The sequence below is a fragment of the Pelophylax lessonae genome (genome assembly GCF_965119305.1).
Source record: "Pelophylax lessonae genome assembly, chromosome: 2".
Taxonomy (NCBI): Eukaryota; Metazoa; Chordata; class Amphibia; order Anura; family Ranidae; genus Pelophylax; species Pelophylax lessonae.
In genome coordinates this window covers 539729765-539752556 of record NC_138769.1, presented here as the reverse complement: position 1 = coordinate 539752556, position 22792 = coordinate 539729765, and the positions used below count along the sequence as shown (strand labels likewise).

Below are 22792 nucleotides of genomic sequence, written 5' to 3'. Positions count from 1 at the left end.
ATACTGTGGTCTGGCAAGGCATCCCACCTTTTTGTTTTTGTTACATGTTTATTAGTTTTTGATTTTCTAACTTTTAATTGGCTGCATAAATCATTTACCCTATTTAAATACAGTCTTCTAGATTGTAAGCTCTAACGAGCAGGGCCCTCTGATTCCTCCTGTATTGAATTGTACTGTAACTGTATTGTCTTCCTCACATTGTAAAGCGCTGCGCAAACTGTTGGCGCTATATAAATCCTGTATAATAATAATAATAATAAGAACCGCTGAATAAAGAGTGGGACTTCTCTAAAAACTGTACAGGTAGCACAGCAAGGAAAGGGGCCAGTATATATGCGGATAATTATTGCATTTCAGTGTTCCTCCTAAGGGTTTGTTTGTGTTTAAAGTAGATGTAAACCCTTACTGGATCATTTGTAGTTTGTTTGCTAATGCACTAAGAATAAATTATTGCCTTTTTTTTATTTATGAAATCACATGATTTCAGCATGCCTCATTGCAGCCACTAATTATGTACATTAATTTACTCCAGTAATTGCTGCATCTCAGGGCGGGCTTCCTAAAAGTGACAATGGTGGACCATGCCTGTGTAATGAATTTTAGTATGGGCACTTAAAATCTCCATTAGAAGTGCATGTGGGAGGTAGGAAAGCAGGACAGCAATTTGGAGGCATTAACAAACCATTTTTATTCCAGCAGGTCATTTCTCATGGCAGGAGATTACCATTTACTATCATGCAGCAGGTCTTGACTTGTGGGACACCTAGTTCTTTAGGTCATTTATCATGGTGGGCTACTGAGAGTGATAACAGCATCAAATGCCTGTGCAATGTGTGTCAGCAGGGCTGCTTATAAACTCCACTGGAAGTGCATTTGACGGGGTGACAACACAAGAGAGGAACTGGAGATAGTGACAGTGTTAGATTAAAAGGACTCTCTTCTCAAAGCTACAGCTCCCCTCCACCACCTGAGCTGCTGGTGCAGGAAGCAAGCTGAGCCATCCATACTCTCTAACTGAGAGTGGAAAAAAAAAAGGCTGCTGTGCTCTAAATTGGAGCAGAAGAAAAATTTAATGAATTTCACTCAATCAAGGCTTAATTAATGAGATCTCTATGAGTAAGCAATGTTTTTGTTAACAACTTCTGCTCCGGAAGATTTACCCCTCTTCATATCCAGGTCATTTTTTATGATCTGGCACTGAGTTACTTTAACTGACAGTTGTGCGTTTGTGCAACACTGAACCCAAATAAAATAATGTCCTTTTTTCCCCATAAATAGAGCTTTCTCTATCGCTCATTGACAGACGTAGTCTTCTTGATTCTCAAGAGCTGGGTTATGTTGTCTCCGCAGGAGTAGGACTAGGCAGAATGACAAAACGTTCTGGCTCCACCCTAGGGGCAGTCCCTGAGGGTATATCCTCCCTCTCTCTGCTACAGGGAATCAGTTTTTTTCTGTCTAGTCAGGAGTAAGGACCTAAGTTCCTTGCTGGGATCTTTTGGTCCTGGCAAGACTTTTTTTCTTTAAGAAAAAGACATTTTTTAGGTAGTTTTCTCCAGTGTTTTTTTCCTGTGAGATCTTCAAGCAAAAATGCCGGACTGGGCGACACTTGTGGTCACCCCAGCCGGCCTACGAGCGCGCGCAGACCATGGCATTGCGCTTGGTCGGCCGCGACATATTCAAGTAAGTATGCGGGGCCGGGCGACGGGCTGGATGTTGAGATCCAGTGGTCACCCCGGTTTCTGCCTAAGAGCGCGTGCAGACCAGTGCGCTGAGTCGGCCGCGACGGAGTCCCAGTAAAGGGACTGACTTTGCGAGTTAAAAGCTCGCTTGGACGCCAGGTACCAGAGAGTCGAGGCGTCCACAAACCCCCACCCCGGTGGAGAGGGTATTGTGAAGAGAGGGTGCCTGTCGGTTCGGTATGGTGAGTAAACGTTCCCTTTTTTCCTCATTATGAGGCAGTATATATTATGGGCCCCTCCATATATGGTCAGTATATATCTGATACTTACAAGTCCCCCTTGTAATACAGCATGTGTTTGTGGGAAGTGGACTTGGTTCAAGAGCTAACACTCTACCCAGCAGACTGTAACATTACAGCAGACATAGGAGGTATAATCCTACCTTATGTGCAGTGTATCTCTGTAGATCCATATGTCACCTCTTAGCAGAGTGCAGGTGGATGTGCTGGGAAGACGATATCGGCGGTCCGCCGCCATTTTTCCGTAGACCGAATGCATGTATGTCCTCAGGTCACGCCGGCCGCCATGTTTTTGGAGTCTTATGTCTCTTCTATGGGGGCGGCCATGTTTTGTGAGCCCAGCTTCCTCGTGGAGGGCTGGGAACGCCGGAAGGCGTACACAGGGGGCGGAGCCACGCCTTCTGCCCGGGAAAAAGCAAACAGCTCCTTCCAGTCTGTGTAAGACAGACGCTGGCTGCAGTTTGTTGGAAACTGCACTGCATCGGTTGGTGAGCCTTGGGGGTCCCTCTCTCTCTCTCTGGGATCGAGAAGCAGGTACTCTGAGGGGCGCTATTGCGCTAGGGGGAGACACACAAAAAAAAAAAAAAAAAAAGAAAGTTTTTTTGTTTTTGCTGGCAAAGGTGTCCTGTATTAACATGGACCCTGCCACTCATGTATCTCCTCCGGATCCCCTCGAGGGGTCTGCGGGATCCTCCAGCACCCCATTGACAATTGAATCTTTGTCAGCTATTATGGAAACTTTTGTGTCCCGGGTGGAAGTGGCTTGTCAGGGACAGGGCGCAAGAAAGCGACCCCCGCCTAACCCCTTATTATCTGAAACCTCGGATTCAGACTCTGAGCCTATTTCTGCAGTTGCAGGTACTTCATCTGGTATTGGTGTCTCGGGTCCTGTCTCTTCAGACAGTGAGGAGGATGTTTCGGCATCCGCCATAGCCCGAGAGGAAGCGTTGGTAAACGCACTCATTGTATCTGTTCAAGAGACTTTAAGGTTACAGGGTATTCCATCAGAAATAGCTGAAACTGAGATCCCTTTTGGGACTAAAAAGCGCATCAAAGTGGCAAAGGTTTTTCCATTGCCCAAATGTTTTGGCAATCCAATCGATGAAGAATGGCGTCTGCCAAAACGCACTTTTAATATTTCTAAACGCATTGACAGGCGTTATCCGTTTGAGGAAACCCTTATTAAGAAATGGACAGAACCACCTGTGGTGGATTCACCTATTGCTAGATTGAATAAAGCCACGGTTATTCCTTTAGAAGACGCTCCGTCTTTTAAAGATCCAGTGGATCGCAAGATAGAAGCTATGTCTCGCACCATGTTTTCCGTGATTGGATCAGCTTTCAGGCCAATAATTGCTATTGGTCTGGTTTCGCAGGCTGTAACTGAATGGACCAAGTGGTTACGCCGGGACTTAGAAGAAGTCCCTCAGGCGGTATCAGATTTGTTGGAACAAATGATACAGGGGTTACAGTTTGTATGTGATGCGGCGTTAGACGCCACTCCATTAATGGCGCGAGCATCAGTCTCAGCAGTGGTTCTCAGGCGTACACTGTGGCTAAAAGGTTGGTTAGCCGACCAAGGTTCCAAAAAAGCATTGGCTAATATCCCCTTTTTAGGAGAGCGTCTATTTGGAGCCAACTTAGATGAGATCATTAAGGATCTCACCGGTGGAAAAAGCACCTTTTTACCGCAAAATTTTAAAGGTAGAGGAACTCGTCAAAGACGAGGGCCTTCTTTTTCTGCTCACAAGAGGTTTTTTCGTCCAGCGGGTGAAAAAACTAAGTCCTCCAAAGCTCCTGCAGGAGGCGTCAGGGGTCGTTGGTCGGGCAAGCAAAAGCCCGCCCCCTCCAGACCTGAAGGTAAACCATCCAAAGCCTGAAGGTGCGCCCCCACCCATAACTGGGGTGGGGGGGACGTCTTCGCCGGTTCCCGGATCCATGGCTTTCCAGAATCCCGGACAAATGGGTTTGCGAAGTCATAAAGTCAGGGTACAAGATCGAGTTTCGATCTCTCCCACCGGCGCGATTCTTCCCTTCCAATATCCGACTATCTCCGGATCGTCTAGAAGATCTGCGGAGAGCAGTCACAGATTTACTACAACAAGGAGTGGTAGTCCACGTTCCTTGGACAGAACGGTTTCAAGGGTTTTATTCAAACCTGTTAACAATACCCAGGAAAGAGGGCAAAGTGCGTCCAATTCTGGACTTAAGAGCACTCAATTCTTTCGTCAACATAAGAAGATTCAGAATGGAGTCCATTCGCACGGTAGCAGCCTTCCTGCATCCAGGGGATGTCCTAGCGTCCATAGACATCAAGGACGCCTATCTTCACATTCCCATTTTCGCAGGACATCAGCGTTTTCTACGCTTTTCCGTAGAGGAGAACCACTATCAGTTTGTGGCGTTACCTTTCGGTCTCGCCACGGCTCCGCGGGTCTTCACAAAGGTGTTGGCCCCAATGTTGGCACTTCTGCGCCAAAGAGGTATATCGATTCTAGGTTACCTAGACGATCTTCTGCTTCATGCAGAGTCTCCTCAGACCTTGCTACAAAACATAGAAATTACTATGATTTCTTTACAGGAATTCGGGTGGCTGGTGAACCAGCAAAAGTCATTTCTGGTTCCCACCCAGAGGCTCGAATATCTGGGTCTAATTCTAGACACAGTCAGGACAAGAGTTTTTCTTCCGGTAGGGAAACTCCGAAAGATTCAATCAGCAGTCCAGTTGTTACTGTCCAACAACTGGTCTTCCCTTCGGACTTGCATGAGGGTTCTGGGGTTGATGGTGGCTTCATTCGAAGCAGTCCCATTTGCCCAGTCCCATACCCGAATTCTTCAGCAAGAGATTCTTCTCAGATGGAATCGGAATCCGGAATCCCTGGACAATCAGATACGATTGAGCAAACAGACCAGAGAGTCTCTGCTTTGGTGGCTTCGGTCTCCAATGCTCAGCCAGGGAAAGTCATTTCTGCCAATATATTGGACGATAGTGACCATGGATGCCAGTCTATCCGGATGGGGAGGAATTCTTGGTCAGTTATCTGTCCAGGGACTTTGGTCCCCGGAAGAATCCAGGTTACCGATAAATGTATTGGAACTGAGAGCGATCAGACTTTGTCTGATTCACTGGACCGAGCAGCTCCAGGGCAGCCCGGTTCGGATCCAGTCGGACAATGCCACGGCCGTGGCTTATGTCAATCATCAGGGGGGCACCAAGAGTGTCCGAGCGGCCAAAGAAGTGGCTTGCATTCTTCGCTGGGCGGAACGATTTGTTCCAGCAATCTCTGCGGTGTTCATTCCGGGGGTGGAGAATTGGCAGGCAGATTATCTCAGCCGTCAGACCCTGGATCAGGGGGAATGGTCCCTCCATCCAGACGTTTTCCACCAGTTGTGCCTACGGTGGGGCACCCCGGATGTGGATCTGTTGGCATCACGATTCAACAGGAAAGTTCAGAGATTCGTGGCTCGCTCCCGCGATCCTCTAGCAGAAACCGCAGACGCACTGATCGCCCCGTGGGGGCAATACCAGCTAATATATGCCTTCCCTCCTCTCGCGTTACTGCCAAGACTTCTTCGCAGGGTAGAGGAGGAAGGAATCCCAGTAATCCTGGTAGCTCCGGACTGGCCTCGTCGAGCTTGGTACGCCGACATGGTCAGACTGGTGGCGGACGTCCCATGGAGACTTCCTCTCAGGGAGGATCTACTGTCTCAGGGACCGATCTTCCATCCTGCTTTACGATCGCTGGCTTTAACGGCCTGGCTATTGAGACCCAGGTGCTGAAGGACAAAGGTTTGTCAGCTTCAGTTATTCCTACTCTAGTTGAAGCAAGGAAAGCGACTTCCAGAAAGATTTATCATCGCACATGGAAGTCCTACATTGCATGGTGTGAACCTTTGGGGTTCCGTCCTCGGTCTTATTCGATTAGTCGAATATTGGCTTTTCTGCAACAAGGGGTTGAGCAGAAACTGGCCTTGAGTACTATCAAGGGTCAGGTCTCAGCATTAGCCATCTTCTTTCAGAAGCCTTTGGCTACTCATTCCTTGGTGCGGAATTTCATCCAGGGGGTGCGACATCTGGCTCCGCCAGTGCACGCGCCGTTACCCCCCTGGGATCTTAATTTAGTGTTGTCGGTTCTTCAGAAACCTCCCTTTGAAGATATTAGGGAGATTCCTCTACCCACGTTGTCCCAGAAGGTGGCCTTCTTGGTGGCTATTACTTCTGCACGCAGGGTGTCAGAACTGGCCGCATTATCTTGTCGTTCACCATATCTGGTGGTTCATAGAGATAAGGTGGTTCTTCGTCCGAATCCATCCTTCCTACCAAAAGTGGTTTCAGAATTTCATCTGAATGAAGAAATTGTATTACCTTCCCTGTGTCCTAAGCCCAGTCATCCTCGGGAATTTGCTTTGCACTCCTTGGATGTGGTCCGGGCGATCAGGGTATACTTGAAAACGACAGACTCGTTTCGCAAGACGGATTCACTTTTTGTGATCCCAGATGGACCCAAAAAGGGGTTGCCTGCATCTGCCGCGACCATTTCCAGATGGATCAGACAGACGGTAGTGCAGGCTTATTCTATTAAGGGTCGGGAGCCCCCGTTCCCTGTTAAGGCGCACTCCACTCGGGCACTTAGTGCGTCATGGGCCTTTCGCCATCAGGCGTCAGTGGTCCAGGTGTGCAAGGCGGCTACCTGGTCGTCGGTGCATACCTTCTCTAAACATTATAAAGTTGATGTAATGGCATCGTCTGATGCCTCATTTGGCCGCAAGGTTTTGCAGGCCGCAATTTGAGGAGACCAGTGGTCTACCTCGAGGGTTTTTTTCCGTTGGAAAATTTTTTCTTTAGCCTCATTCTTTGTTTATAATGAGCCTTTAAAACTTCTAGTTTGGCACCGGTTGGGCCTTCTAGATTGGATTTGATTTTGTCAATCCCACCCCTCATTTGTGGCACTGCTTCTGGATGTCCCAGCTCTTGAGAATCAAGAAGACTACGTCTGTCAATGAGCGATAGAGAAAAATGGATTTTTGTAAGAACTTACCGTAAAATCCTTTTCTCTTAAGCTCATTGACAGACGTAGTACCCGCCCCTCTATCATTGAGTTGGGTTGGGTTAAATTCTCTGTACTGCTTTAAACAGAACTGATTCCCTGTAGCAGAGAGAGGGAGGATATACCCTCAGGGACTGCCCCTAGGGTGGAGCCAGAACGTTTTGTCATTCTGCCTAGTCCTACTCCTGCGGAGACAACATAACCCAGCTCTTGAGAATCAAGAAGACTACGTCTGTCAATGAGCTTAAGAGAAAAGGATTTTACGGTAAGTTCTTACAAAAATCCATTTTTCTTTTGGTGGTATTTGATCTCCTCTGCGGTTCTTCTTTTTTTTTTTTTTTTTTGCACTATAAACAAAACAAGGCCGACAATTTTGAAAAAAAGAAAAACAATATTTTTTACTTTCTCCTTTCAAACACACCCAATAAAAATGTAAAAATCGAATTTCTCTTTTGTTCATTGATGGACACAGCTCCATATCTTCTTTGACCCTGGAGTTATGCTGCTCTCCATAGGAGTAGGACACTAGGCGGAAACAACTTTGACTACGCCTATTGGGCAGTCCTAGGGGGTATACTCCCACTTCCTGATATAGGACTTCAGTTTTTTTCTGCCAGGTCAGGAGTAAGGACCTAGTTCCTTGCCAGGATCTCTGGTCCTGGCATTTTTTACTTTTTAAACTGAACCTATTTTCTGTTCCTGTGAGAACTACAATCAATTCAGTTCCTGTGAGAACTACAGTCAACTGCCGGACTGGGCGACACACTGGATATCCTAGATCCTTACAGTCTTCCCAGTCTGGCCAGCGAGCGCAACCTGACTTTAGCTCCACACTAGGTTGGCTACGACATAGCTCCACTGGACGGGGGCTGGCCGGCGAGTGAAACACCTTGCAAGGACTCATAGCCCTGGTCAAGACCTGAGTCGCAGCGTGCCTCGGGCCCGAAGCACCCATATTCCAAGATAGTGTGGTGGACTACTAGGAGTGGTGCTTGCTTGGTTCCCAGGTGTGGTGAATAGTGTCCCCCCTCTCCTCTGGGGAAATGTTGGGATGGATGCGGGGCCTTTCCTCGGGTTGGTAGGCCCCCTATGTGCCCTTCCTTCTCCCCCCTCACTGATGGGGTCTCCCTCCACATGTTACCCTCACCTACCCCCCTTAGTCCCCCCTCTCTGGGGCAGCCAGGCTACCTTCAGGTATGGGGTGTCATGCGATGCTGAGCTGGAGGGGGGGAGGGAGCGCACCGCCAGCGGCTCACAATATAATTTTTATGTGGAAAATGTCTGGGTGGTGGTCCCTGTTAGGGCCCCCTCTTGTACCTGGTACCTGAAGGGCCGTCGGGGCTCCTGGGTATCAAGCTGCTCCCCCATTTTTCTGTTGATGGCTGTGCTGAAGCTTCAGCGGCCATGTTTGTGTAGTCCTGCAGCCATGTTTTTGGAATTTCCCATTACCCTCGATGCGGCGGACATTTTCACGTAGTCAGTGGAGCGGTGATGCGACGGGCCTTTATTGTTAGTGACAGCGCATCCTCTTTCTCTCTGATCGCCGCATGGCAAGCAGCAAGGAGCTCTGGGTCCTTTCCCAAGTTGGTGGTGGTGAGTCCCTGTGGGGTGCAGCTCCCTCTTTCTGCTATAGCAGCGCCGTTGGTGCGCTGGGACCTGTAGTACAACTGCTGCATCGGTGGGGAGGATTATTTTAGCAATTTTTTTCACATATTGCGTGCGGTCCCCAGATTAAAAATGGAGTTCCTGGAGCATGTGTCACCACCGGACCCACTCTCGGGAGCTGTGGGAGCCTCTGGGTCTCAGTCTGCCCTGGCGGCCATGACGGCGGTCCTGCAGTCACTAGTGTCCAAAGTTGACATGGCCTTTCAAATGCAGCCTAGCAAAAAGCGCCCCCTGCCTTCACCTGTATCCTCTGCCTCCTCAGATTCTGAGGGTGATTTGGCCCACCGGGTCTGCATCCACGCACCCTGAGTGCTCTGGCAGTGAGGATCAATCCTCTTCCACTACAGCCTCGTGTGAAAAGGCGATTGTGGAGGCACTGATTGTATCTGTGCGGGAAGCTTTGAAATTGGAGGATGCAGCTAAGGCTGCGTCGGTGCAATTTGGTACCCGCAGAACATCCAAAGTGACTAAGGTGTTCCCCTTTTCTGCCTATTTCGATGAGATTGTCGCAAGTCATTGAGGATCCCCGAAAGGCATGGTTGGTATACCTAAGCGTTTTGCTAGGAGGTACCCTTTTGAAGAGCCCCTTTTCAATAAACTGACAGTTCCACTGGTGGTGGATTCTCAGGTTTCCAGATTGAATAAAGCCACACTTCTTCCGGTGGAGGATTCCCGGTCTTTTAAAGACCCTGTGGACAAGAGGGCTGAGGATCTGGTCCGTTACCTTTTCACCGTGGCAGGTTAAATTTTGAGGCCGGTGTTTGCCATCACCTTGGTCTCCCAGACCTTAATGGAATGGGAAAAGCTTCTGCGCCAGGATTTGGAAGTGGGTCAACATCCTCCTGAGCTGGCGGAGCAGTTTATACAGGGGTTACAGTATATCTGTGATGCCTCTCTAGATGCGGCCCCTTTAGCCTGCAGAGTGTCTGTGACACCCCTGATCCTTCGCCGCATGATTTGGCTAAAATACTGATGTGCGGACCAGGTTTCCAAAAAGGTGTACACTGATCTCCCTTTTGTAAGAAAGCGCCTGTTTGGGGCTTCTATGGAAGAGATCATTAAAGGTCTTTTGGGAGGTAAGAGCTTCCACAGGTTGCCAAGAGCAAAGAACCTTGTCGTAAATGTAGTTCTTCCTCTCGGCTCACAAACGGTCTTTTCACCCCACAGGCTCACAGGTCAAGGGGTCAAAATCCACCGTAACTTTGTGCGAGATTCCGAGAGACCCTGGGCAAGAGAAGTAGCCGGCATTCTAAGGTGGGCAGAACAATTGTGCACATTCAAGGGGTGGAAAATTGGCAGGCAGACTACCTCAGTCGACAGGCGTTGGAAATGGGCGAATGGTTTCTTCACCCGCAAGTGTTTGTGTCTCTGGTGGGGGACTCGCAATATGGACCTGTTAGCCTCTCGTCTCAACTGGAAGGTTCAGAGGTTTGTGGCAAGATCTCAGGATCCTTTGGCCGACGCCTCCAATTCTCTGGTGACCCCTTGGGGTCAGTATGGTCTGATTTAGGCTTTTCCTCCACTACAGCTTCTGCCAAGACTTCTGTGCAGAATCGATGCAGAAGGGATTCCAGTCATTCTGGTGGCTCCAGACTGGCCATGTCGGTCTTGGTACTCAGGCCTCATAAGGCTGGTAGCCGATGCTACTTGGAGACTCCCTCTTAGAGAAGATCTTTTGTCTCAAGGGCCGATCATCTTACATCCTGCTTTACAGTCGCTGGCTTTAACGGCCTGGCTTTTTGAAAGCCTGGTACTGAAGGATAGGGGATTGTCAGATTCAGTGATTCCTACACTTTTAAAAGCTAGAAAATATACTTCTAGGAAGATTTATCATCGAGTTTGGAGGGCGTACATTTCTTGGTGTGAGTCTCGAGGGGTTTCTCCCCGTTCCTTTTTGGTGTCCCGTCTGCTGGAGTTTCTGGATCAGAGTGTAGATCCGAGTTTGGCTCTGGGCACCATCAAGGGCCAGATTTCTGCCTTGGCAATTTTTTTCCAACAGCCGTTGGCTACAAATTCTTTGCTTCACATTTTCATTCGGGGGGGTTCGCCACTTGGCCCCTCTGATAAGGTCCCCGTACCCCCGTGGGATCTCAATCTGCTACTGTCGGTTCTTTTGAAAATATTTGTGAACCTTCTCTGCTTACTCTGTCAGAGAAGGTGGCCTTCTTGGTGGCTATTAATGCTGCACACAGGGTGTCGGAGCTGGCTGCGTTTTCCTGTCGGTCACCTTTTCTGGTGGTTCACCGGGACAAAGTGGTGCTCCGTCCCTGTCAGTCGTTCCTTCCTAAGGTTGCCTAGGTTTCCACTTGTATAAAAACATTGAGTTGCCTTCCTTGTGCCTTAAGCTGAAACGTCCTAAAGAAATTGCTTTACATTCCTTGGATGTAGTGCGGGCACGCAGGGTGTACCTGTCGGCGACTGAGTCGATTCGGAAATCGGATTCCTTGTTTGTCCTTACAGGCCTATTCCACCAGGGGTCAGGTTCCTCCTTTTCCTGTTAAGGCACATTCTACAAGGGCGCTTAGTGCCTCCTGGGCTTTCCGTCATCAAGCATCAGTGGTCCAGGTGTGCAAGGTGGCCACATGGTCGTCTGTGCATACATTCACAAAGTTTTACAAGATGGATGTACTCGCATCTGCGGATGCTGCATTATGTCGCAAAGTTTTGCAGGCTGCTATTGCAGAGGCTCCTGTCAAAGAAGACATGGAGCTGTGTCTGTCAATGAACGAAAGAGAAAACTAGATATTTGTCTTACCATAAAATCCTTTTTTCTCATGTTCATTGACGGACACAGCACCCACCCCTCTGTTGAGTTGGGTTATGTATTCTTCTGACACTGCTTGTTACAAAATGGAAGTCCTATAGCAGGAAGTGGGAGTATACCCCCAGGACTGCCCTATAGGCGCCTGTTTCCGCCTAGTGTACTACTCCTATGAAGAGCAGCATAACCCCAGGGTCAAAGAAGATAAGAAGCTGTGTCCGTCAATGAACATCAGAGAAAAGGATTTTACGGTAAGACAAAAATCCAGTTTCCTTCATCAGTTTAGGCCAATTCTACTACATGTTTTGGTAAGAAAAAAAAATCCCAATTAGCGTATATTGATTGGTTTGTGCAAAAGTTATAGCGCCTACAAACTAAGAGATATTTTTATGGAATTTTTATTTATTTTTACTAGTAATGGTGGCAATCAGTGACTGACAGCAGGACTACGACATTGCAGGAGACAAATCAGACACTAAGTGACACTTTTTGGGACCAGTGACACCAATACTGCGATCAGTGCTAAAATATATGGACTGTCACTGTACTGACACTGGCAGGGAAGGGATTAACATCAAGGGCAATCAAGAGGGTTAATGTGTCCCTAGGGAGTGCTTTCAAACTGTGTTGTGGTGCTTGTACTGTGGGAAGACAAAGTTCCGTGTTCCTGCTCAGCAGAAACACAGGATTCTTGTCTTCCCTTGTCACAGAATGGCGATCTGCCTTGTTTACATGGGCAGACCACCGTTCTGCCTCTGTCGGAAGGATCAGCGGGTCCTGATGGACATGGGGTCTGTCAGACCTGCTGATTCTTCCCGCTGTGTTCTATTACAGCAGGAGCTGGTTGGTGAAGGCATGCCGGTGCGTGATTTCGCCTGTAGAAGTAGCTGCCCCGCAGTATATGTATGTTGGGCGTTTGGCAACTGGTTAATGATTTTTTTAAACATGTAAGAAGGGTGGTTTTAGGGCATGTACTGCCATTGCCATGTCTGAGGACAGTTTCTGCAAATAACATGGATGCTTGAGATCTATCCAGCGTGCAGCAGCCTTTTTGTCGACTCTCAGTGACAGAGCATTGCCACGCTTGTTTAAGGACCTTTGTGGCAGAATCAACAGGTATTATTTTAACAAAAGCTCCTCATTTTAAAAGATTTAAAATTACTTTTCAAATTAAAATAACACATTCAATATTTTTTTAGATTTTGGTGTATGTGTTTACATCTACTTTAACTTTTACATCAATTACAGTCACTAAGCCTGTATAACCACAAATCTTTTATATATTTTCCAGATCCATTAGAACGGAAAGGAAGAGATAATGTAATCCCTATTCATCCTGATTTCAGAATGATTGTGCTAGCTAACAGACCTGGGTTCCCTTTTCTGGGAAATGATTTTTTTGGTGCTTTGGGTAAGTTAATGCTTCACAAAATGAATATTATGCAGGTTTGTATAAACATTTAAAATTGGAATATGGTGACTAAGACCATAGAGAATTTGTTTTTAAACTATAATTTATATATATCTATATGCGCTGCTCAAAAAAATTAAAGGAACACTATCATTAAAGGGAAAATATCATGCTGGGTATCTTTACTGATATGGACTGGGTAATATGTTAGGAACTAAAGGATAAAACAAAGGGAAACCCATGTGCTATCAGATGAAACAATAAGCAAACAAAAGGGAAGCTGCAACTGCTTATTCAGCTTTACCAAAAAAAAACGAAAGATAAATATGTGTGGAGCTGCACTAATCCAAACAAATGGTGTCTTCAAAATATACTGTGAATAAATGTTACAATCAAAACCTGTGAAACAAAATGTGAAAATCCAAACAATAGTGTATATTCATATATACTCAATACATAGGTGTGGATAATAGGCATAAGACATAGTGCACTAAAGTGATAAAAGTGGGTAGTGCATGATTAATTTAAAATATAACAAAAACAAGTTGATTCTTCTTATGAATAGTCCATTAACGTGAGTAGTATAAAAAAAACACACAGGTAGTGGTGAACACTCAAATGTCCTAAAGACTCCAATTCAAGCAGAGCACAAACAGAAGACTCCGTACATTGTAGTATTTAAACGATTTTTTTTTTACAAAAAAATATAGTAACCCACAATTAAGTAGAATAAGGTCTGCAGAAGCGCCTGTGTTAAAGTGTCTGTATACCCAGAGCAGTCCGCCAGCCGCACTTCCGGGTTTGCCTATTACCTGACGACCCAATGCGTATCATCACGGTTACATGACTTCCTCAGGGGTGGGGAAGTCACGTGACCGTGACAATACGCGTCGGGACGTCAGATGATAGGCAAACCCGGAAGTGCGGCCGGCGAACTGCTCGGGATATACAGAAACTTTAACACGGACACTTCTGCTGACCTTATTCTACTTAAATATGAGTTACTAGATTTTTTTGTCCAAATAAATCGTTTAAATACTACGCTATACGGAGTTTTCTGTTTGTGCTCTGCTTGAATCGGAGTCTTTAGGACGTTCTACATCTCACCCAGAATGTACTTCTGGACTGTCATTGATTTACTTCAGGCTGTTTCCTTACAGCAGTAAGGTAAAGGTGTAGTACACCCAGAAGAGTAATCCTATTTTTTATCTCACCACCAGTTGCTGGAGTTATATATATATATATATATATATATATATATATATATATATATATATATTTGCCCACTGTCTACGCCTTTGAGTGTTCACTACTACCTGTGTGTTTTTTACACTACTCACGTTAATAGACTTTTCATAAGAAGAATCAACTTTTTGTTTTATTTTAAATTAATCATGCACTGCCCACTTTTATCACTTTAGTGCACTATGTCTTATGCTAATTATCCACATCTATGTACTGAGTATATATGAATATAAACTATTGTTTGGATTTTCACATTTGGTTTCACAGGGTTTGATTGTAACATTTATTCACTGCATATTTTGAAGACACCACTTGTTTGGATTAGCGCAGCTCCACACATAGCTATCTTTAGGAACTAAAGGATGCCACATTGTTTGATGGACACCTCGAAAATCATAGTGAAAAAATGATGCAGCAGGCTAGTCCATTTTGGTAAAATTTCATTGCAGCAACTCAAAATAGTACTCAGTAGTTTGTATGGCTTCAGGTGCTTGTATGCATATCTGACAACATCGGGGCATGCTCCTAATGAGATGAGGAATTATGTTTTGGGGTATTTCCACCCAGATCTGGACCAGGGCATCACTGAGCTCCTGAACAGACTGAGGTGCAACCTGGCAGTATCGAGTGTACTGAAACATAATGTCCCAAAGGTGTTCTATTGGATTAAGGTCAAGATAGCGTGGGGCCATTCAATGGTATCAATTCCTTCATCCTCCAGGAACTAGCTGGATACTCTCGCCACATGAGTTCAGGCATTGTCATGCACCAGGAGGAACCCAGGACCCACTGCACTAGCGTACTATCTGACAATGGGTCCAAGGATTTCATCCCGATACCTAATGGCAGTTAGGGTGCCATTGTCTAGCCTGTAGAGGTCTGTGCGTCCTTCCATGGATATGCCTCCCTAGACCATCACTGACCCACCACCAAACCGGTCATGCTGAACGATGTTACAGGCCGCATAATGTACTCCATGGCTTCTGCAGACCCTTTCACGTCTGTCACATGTGCTCAGGGTGAACCTGCTCTCCTCTGTGAATCGCACAGCGGGCCAGTGGTGGACCTGCTAATTCTGGTGTTCAGTGGCAAGTGCCAGTCGAGCTCCATGGTGCCTGGCAGTGAGCACAGGACCCACTAGATGATGTCAGGCCGCATGAAGTTTCAGATTTTTTCTATTTCTGATTGCTTGGTAAGAGACATTCACACCAGTGACCTGCTTGAGGTAATAATGTAGAGCTCTGGCAGTTCTCATCTTGTTCCTCCAATGGAGCACATACTGTCCTTCTGATGGGTTAAGGACCTTCTTGGCCCTGTCTAACTATCCTAGCCACTTTACCACCGGAGGATTTTGCTGTCTTACGTCCAGGCCACTTTTTGTGATTCGGCGCTGTGCGACTTTAACTGACAATTGCACGGTCGTGCGACGCCGTACCCAAATTTACGTCCTTTTTTTTCCCCACAAACAGAGCTTTCTTTTGGTGGTATTTGATCACCTGTGCGATTTTTACTTTTTGCGCTATAAACAAAAAAAGAGCGTTTATTTTGAAAAAATAACAATATTTTTAAAAAAATTTTATATGAAATTCCTCCCAAAAAATATGTAAAAATCTAATTTTTTTTTAAATTTTTGGCCAATTTGTTTTCTGCTACCTATGTTTGGTAAAAAAAATCACAATAAGCATATTTTGATTGGTTTGCGCAAAAGTTATTGCATTTACTAACTAAGGGAAAGATTTCTGTCATTTTTGGTGTTTTTTTTTTTTAACGAGTAATGGCGGCGATCTGCGATTTTTTTTGCGGGACTGCGACATTGCGGCGGACAGATCGGACCCTTGACTGACATTTTTGACACTTTTGGGGGTACCAGTGACATTACTGCAGTAATCAGTGCTATATATATGCACTGTTACTGTAAAAATGACACTGGCAGGGAAGGGGTTAACTTTATTGGAGAGGGAGGGGTTAATGTATGCCTGGTGCTTACTAACGTGTGTGGGGGGAGGTGACTAAGTGAGCCAGGGACAGATTGGATGTTCAGCTATGCTGAACACTCCGATCTGTCACTGAGGAGATCCGCCCGCTCTGTTTACACAAGCGGGCGGATCTCCAAACTAGATTCCCAGATGATCGGGGAAGAGCGCCGGCGCTCCTCCCCTGGCCCGACTCCCGCTGTGAATGAAAACAGCGGGAGCGCGCCTCCAGGGGAAGGAGTCCAGCGATGTAGGTCTACGTCCCTGGACGATAACGAGCCACTGTGCCGCAGTAGCAGCACAGTGGCCGGAGCTAAAGTGGCTAGAGTAACTGCCTGTCTCCTGGAATCTTCTCTATGCTCTTGAGACTGTGCTGGGAGGCACAGCAAACCTTCTGGCAATGGCACCTATTGATGTGCCATCCTGGAGGAGTTGCAACCTCTACAGGGTCCAGGCATCGTCTCATGCTACCAGTAGTGACAATGACTCTAACCAAATCCAAAACTAGTGAAAAACAGTCAGAAAAGATGAGTAGGGGAAAAAAATGTCAGTGGCCTCCACCTGTAAAACCATTCCTGTTTTGGAGGTCATCTCATTGTTGCCCATCCAGTGCACCCGTTGTTAATTTTATTAACACCAAAGCAGCTGAAACTAATTAACAACCCCCTCTGCTACTTAACTTACTAGATCAATGTCCCAGGAGTTTATTTGACTTAATGCTATACTCTGATCAAAAAATTTTCGTTAGCAGTGTATATATATATATATATATATATATACACACACACACTGCTCAAAATAAATAAAGGGACACTCTTTATTCAGAGTATAGCATCAAGCTAATTAAACTCCTGAGGTATTGATCTGGTTAATTAAGTAGCAGAGGGGGTTGTTAATCAATTTTTTGCTGCTTTGGTGTTAATGAAGTTAACAACAGGTGCACTAGTTGGGCAGCAATGAGATGACCTCCAAAACAGGAATGGTTTATCAGTGTAATGTTCCGGTACCTTTGGTACCCTAAATTACACTTTCCACAAGTGTATGCGCCCTACCATTTACTTTTGGAAAGGTGCGCATACACCTTTAAGACTGGAGCTGTCATCACTCAGCGCCGGACTAGATGGCTATTTAAGGCGTCGGTTCTCACTCACATGTGTTCGTTCAAACACCCTTATCTGGATGCTAACCTTGCTTGAAGCTTCCATGCTTGCAAGCTTACTTCGCTGACGGAACCTCGCTGCGCTGATCCCTGTATCCCGCTACTGGATCATCCGCCTCTCCTGAACCACCCTTCGGCTGTATCGCTAATAGTGCTAAGTACCCCGCAGGGGAATTCTCTATAAACTTATACTAAGCTTACACTATCTAGCTCTGCATAGTAGAGACTGTTTATCACATCTGCATAAACTAGATTGCTAGCTCTTGAGACTACTGCTACTTTTCTGCACTGGGTTGATCTCTTTTGTATGTCCACCTGCTATTCTATCATCTGCTACCATACAACATTGCTAAACCTTCCTGCATCCATCTGCTACTGTCTCACCTTCAAGTGTCTATCACCTACCACCTCCACTCAACCTATCCCTAAACCTTCATCATTGTGTTACCACATGCATAAAGTCACTCTAAGAACCAGCTTGCTAATTGTGTGTATTTACTGGCTGAAATAAGACCTTCCACACATGATGAGTCATTGAGGTTGGGAATGGTATCTCAGCATATCTCTTACATGACTGCTGACGTGGAACTATTTCTGCAGCTGAAAATCCACACCATATAAAAACGCAGGAGCGTTACAATCAGGTGTAGACCAGTGACATTTTTTTTCCCTGAAGGTGATGGACTCTGCGCTAAGGAATATGTTGTATGGATGTGTAAGTAGGCTGCAGCCTCCCTATAATATAGCCAAAGACTATATCAAAATATAAAGGTGAAGATAAGGGAATGGCGCTGTCTACTGGAAATGTAAAGTAGTGTAGGTCATGATAAATTAACAAGAAAATGTGTACAATGGCTATTAAGATAAAAATATATAAATGCACAAATATGAGCAATAAATAACACAATGAATAAAAATACAATGGGCTAAAATTATGATATGTGGTGAAATATAAGTGCAATAAATGAATAAATGGTGGCAAATATTAAATCAATTGATAAAAGTGACCAAGTGCATACAAAAAATATATTTATATATCAAAATTAGTAAAGAGCAGTAAAGGTGCAAAGTACTCACTAAAGTGACAGTATGCACAAAATAATTGAACCAATGGATACAATAAAGTGACCTGTGCATATAAGCAATTAAATTAAATGAAGTGACTAGGTGTCGGCAGACAAATATAGTTCATATAGCCGGTAAGGACAAAATAAAGTGGCTAAGTGGCAAAATAGTAATCAGATAAAGTGGCTAAGTGGCGTAATAAAGGGTAAAGGTGACAAAACTCCAGTATCAGCCAATCGTAGCGGGACAAGGTGTGGGCAGGTAGATCATGTAGGGCAAGAAAAAGCGAATAGTGTAATACTGTATATAAAAGCCTTTATTCATATAAAATGTGAATGATTGTGAGTACCCATCTGTATACTTTTATATGAATAAAGGCTTTTATATACAGTATTACACTATTAGCCTTTTCTTTCCTACATGATCTACCTGCCCACACCTTGTCCCACTACGATTGGCTGATACTGGAGCATATACCCCATGTGAGTGCGGACCCCTTAAGGACCCAGGCTTTCCTATAGGAACCTCTGCTTACTCCGGAGCCCTACATGGCGTTCCTGATACATCCTCACCCAAGGACCACCAGAGGGGACCAGGATCCATCAGAGGGATAATATCCTTTATTACTATACCCGCTCTTTACCCCTGTGTGGGGTGGGTATTTCCGGTGAGTTGGTTACCTACCCTAAAGGTCACCGAGCACCTCACCTTATTACCCACCACGGGGTCACCTCCAGTATTTTTATACGAAGAGTTTTGTCACCTTTACCCTTTTATGGACTAATTACGCCACTTAGCAACTTTATCGGATTACTATTTTGCCACTTAGCCACTTTATTTTGTCCTTACCGGCTATATGAACTATATTTGTCTGCCGACTAGACACCTAGTCACTTCATTTAATTTAATTGCTCAGGTCACTTTATTGTATCCATTGGTTCAATTATTTTGTGCATACTGTCACTTTATTGAGTTTGCACCTTTACATAATTTTGATATATATATATATATTTCTCTGTCGCTCATTGACAGACGTAGTCCTCGTTGATTAATAACAACTCGGGTTATGCTGCCCTCTACAGGAGTAGGACTAGACAGGAAAGAAAACGTTCTGGCCACACCCTAGGGGCAGTCCCAGAGGGTATATCCTCTCACTTCCTGCTACAGCAAATCAGTTTGTTTCTGTCTAGTTAGGAGTAAGGACCTAGATACCTTGCTGGGATCTTCCGTCCTGGCAGGATTTTTTTCTTAGAAGATTTTTAGACAGCTTTTTTTCTCCAGTGTTCCTGTGAGATCTTCAAGCAAGAAAGCTGGAACTGGGCGACGGGCTGGATGTTGAGATCCAGTGGTCACCCCAGTTAAGCCTACGAGCGCGTGCAGGCCATAGCTCCGCGCTGAGTCGGCCGCGACATAGTCCCACTGGATGGGGACTGACCCTGCGAGTTAAACGTCTCGCTGAAACGCCGATGACCATGAGTCACGGCGTCCGTATTGGTCGACAGCCCTCCCACCCCGGTGGAGAGGGGTACTGTCAGGAGTTGGCGCCCGCCTGGTGAGTAGTATGTTCCCCCTTTTCCCCCTGACGGGTTTTGTGGTGAACGCGGGCCCCTCTCTGAAATGGTAAGGATGGGTCTCCCCTCTATCCTATAACATGTCACAGATCCCCCTATTTGAGTGTGATTTTTGTGAACAAGTAACCAGGAGGCTTGGTTTGGGAGCTGACAATTTAATGTCATTTCAAAACTGTAAAGATGACTGAAGTCAGTGGCAGTACTAGAATATTACTGTGGTAGCATAAGGTATCCTACCTGTCAGAGGTGTTCCCAGGGCGATGTCTATGCATGTATAACTGCAGTCCAGATCGCATTCCTCCAGCAAGGGCAGGCACGGACCGCATGCGGCCCACCAGAGTCCGGTACCGCCAGCCAGGCTGATCACCATCCAGGGTGAAGTTTGGGGGGGCGATGCACTCCCACAGGCCGCTAGGCCGTATACAGCATCCCGCAGGCCGCTGCTAAGCCGCCGCTATCCTAACAGGCCGCCGCCATTTTCTTGCAGAGCACACGAGGCCGCCATATTGGCGTAGCCTCGTGTCTCCAACATGGGGGCGGCCATGTTTGAGGTGACCAAACACCTCATGGAGCCAGGGGGAGGTGCTGGTAGGCGTGTTAAGGGGCGGAGACGCCTCCTTTACCCAGGAAATAGGGCCAAAGACTTCCTGTCTGTAACAGGACAGCACTGAGCAAGCTGATGAAAACTTTTGTGCATCAGGGATGAGCCTTGGGGTCTCTCTCTCTCTCTCTCTCTCTCTCTCTCTCTCTCTCTGTGGGGTCCAAAAAGGCAGGTAACACTGAGGGGCGCTGTTGCGACTGGGGGACACAAAAAAAAAAAGTTTTTTACTTTGTTATTTTTTGTCGCTGGCAAGTGTCTTGTACAGTGGGTACGGAAAGTATTCAGACCCCCTTAAATTTTTCACTCTTTGTTATATTGCAGCCATTTGCTAAAATCATTTAAGTTCATTCTTCTTCCTCATGAATGTACACATAGCACCCCATACTGACAGAAAAACACAGAATTGTTGACATTGTTGCAGATTTATTAAAAAAGAAAAACTGAAATATCACATGGTCCTAAGTATTCAGACCCTTTGCTCAGTATTTAGTAGAAGCCCCCTTTTGATCTAATACAGCCAGGAGTCTTTTTGGGAAAGATGCAACAAGTCTTTCACACCTGGATTTGGGGATCCTCTGCCATTCCTCCTTGCAGATCCTCTCCAGTTCTGTCAGGTTGGATGGTAAACGTTGGTGGACAGCCATTTTTAGGTCTCTCCAGAGATGCTCGATTGGGTTTAAGTCAGGGCTCTGGCTGGGCCATTCAAGAACAGTCACGGAGTTGTTGTGAAGCCACTCCTTCGTTATTTTAGCTGTGTGCTTAGGGTCATTGTCTTGTTGGAAGGTAAACCTTCGGCCCAGTCTGAGGTCCAGAGCACTCTGGAGAAGGTTTTTGTCCAGGATATCCCTGTACTTGGCCGCATTCATCTTTCCCTCGATTGCAACCAGTCGTCCTGTCCCTGCAGCTGAAAAACACCCCCACAGCATGATGCTGCCACCACCATGCTTCACTGTTGGGACTGTATTGGACAGGTGATGAGCAGTGCCTGCTTTTCTCCACACTTACCTCTTAGAATTAAGGCCAAAAAGTTCTATTTTGGTCTCATCAGACCAGAGAATCTTATTTCTCACCATCTGGGAGTCCTTCAGGTGTTTTTTAGCAAACTCCATGCGGGCTTTCATGTGTCTTACGCTGAGGAGAGGCTTCCGTCGGGCCACTCTGCCATAAAGCCCCGACTGGTGGAGGGCTGCAGTGATGGTTGACTTTCTACAACTTTCTCCCATCTCCTGACTGCATCTCTGGAGCTCAGCCACAGTGATCTTTGGGTTCTTCTTTACCTCTCTCACCAAGGCTCTTCTCCCCCGATTGCTCAGTTTGTCCGGACGGCCAGCTCTAGGAAGGGTTCTGGTCGTCCCAAACGTCTTCCATTTGAGGATTATGGAGGCCACTGTGCTCCTAGGAACCTTAAGTGCAGCAGAAATCTTTTTGTAACCTTGGCCAGATCTGTGCCTTGCCACAATTCTGTCTCTGAGCTCTTCAGGCAGTTCCTTTGACCTCATGATTCTCATTTGCTCTGACATGCATTGTGATCTGGAAGGTCTTATATAGACAGGTGTGTGGCTTTCCTAATCAAGTCCAATCAGTATAATCAAACACAGCTGGACTCAAATGAAGGTGTAGAACCATCTCAAGGATGATCAGAAGAAATGGAAAGCACCTGAGTTAAATATATGAGTGTCACAGCAAAGGGTCTGAATACTTAGGACCATGTGATATTTCAGTTTTTCTTTTTTAATAAATCTGCAACAATGTCAACAATTCTGTGTTTTTCTGTCAGTATGGGGTGCTATGTGTACATTCATGACGAAGAAGAATGAACTTAAATGATTTTAGCAAATGGCTGCAATATAACAAAGAGTGAAAAATTTAAGGGGGTCTGAATACTTTCCGTACCCACTGTATAATCATTGACCCTGCCGCATAGGTATCCCCACCTGATCCCCTCAAGGTGGCCGCAGGACCCTCCAGTACCCCACTTGTTTTGAATGCATTATCGGCAGTTTTGGAGTCTTTGGTATCCCGGGTGGAGGTGGCCTGTCAGGGACGGGGGTCAAGAAGCGACCCCCGCCTACCCCTATTGTTTATCTGATACTTCAGATACGGATTCAGAGCTGGTCAATGCAGCTGCAGGTCCCTCTTATAGGGCTGTTGTCTCAGGTAATGTCTCCTCAGCAGTGAGGAGAACGTTTCTGCCTCCGCCATAGCACAAGAGTGGTGGATGCACTAGTTGTGTCCGTCCGGGAAACCTTTGGTCTTGAGGTTATACCGGCAGAGGTAGCTGAGACTGAAATTCTTTTTTGGTACTTGTTAGCCTA

At 46.1% G+C, this 22792-nt stretch overlaps 1 protein-coding gene across 1 annotated transcript in view; it reads left to right on the top strand.

Moving 5' to 3' along the window:
• The window catches only part of VWA8 (von Willebrand factor A domain containing 8), a 668510-nt gene that overhangs the window by 391211 nt on the left and 254507 nt on the right, over positions 1-22792 (top strand). Inside the window, exon 25 of the mRNA XM_082247613.1 lies at positions 12744-12863. Coding sequence (XP_082103739.1) covers positions 12744-12863 — 120 coding nt within the window. The remainder of the gene's footprint in view (positions 1-12743; positions 12864-22792) is intronic.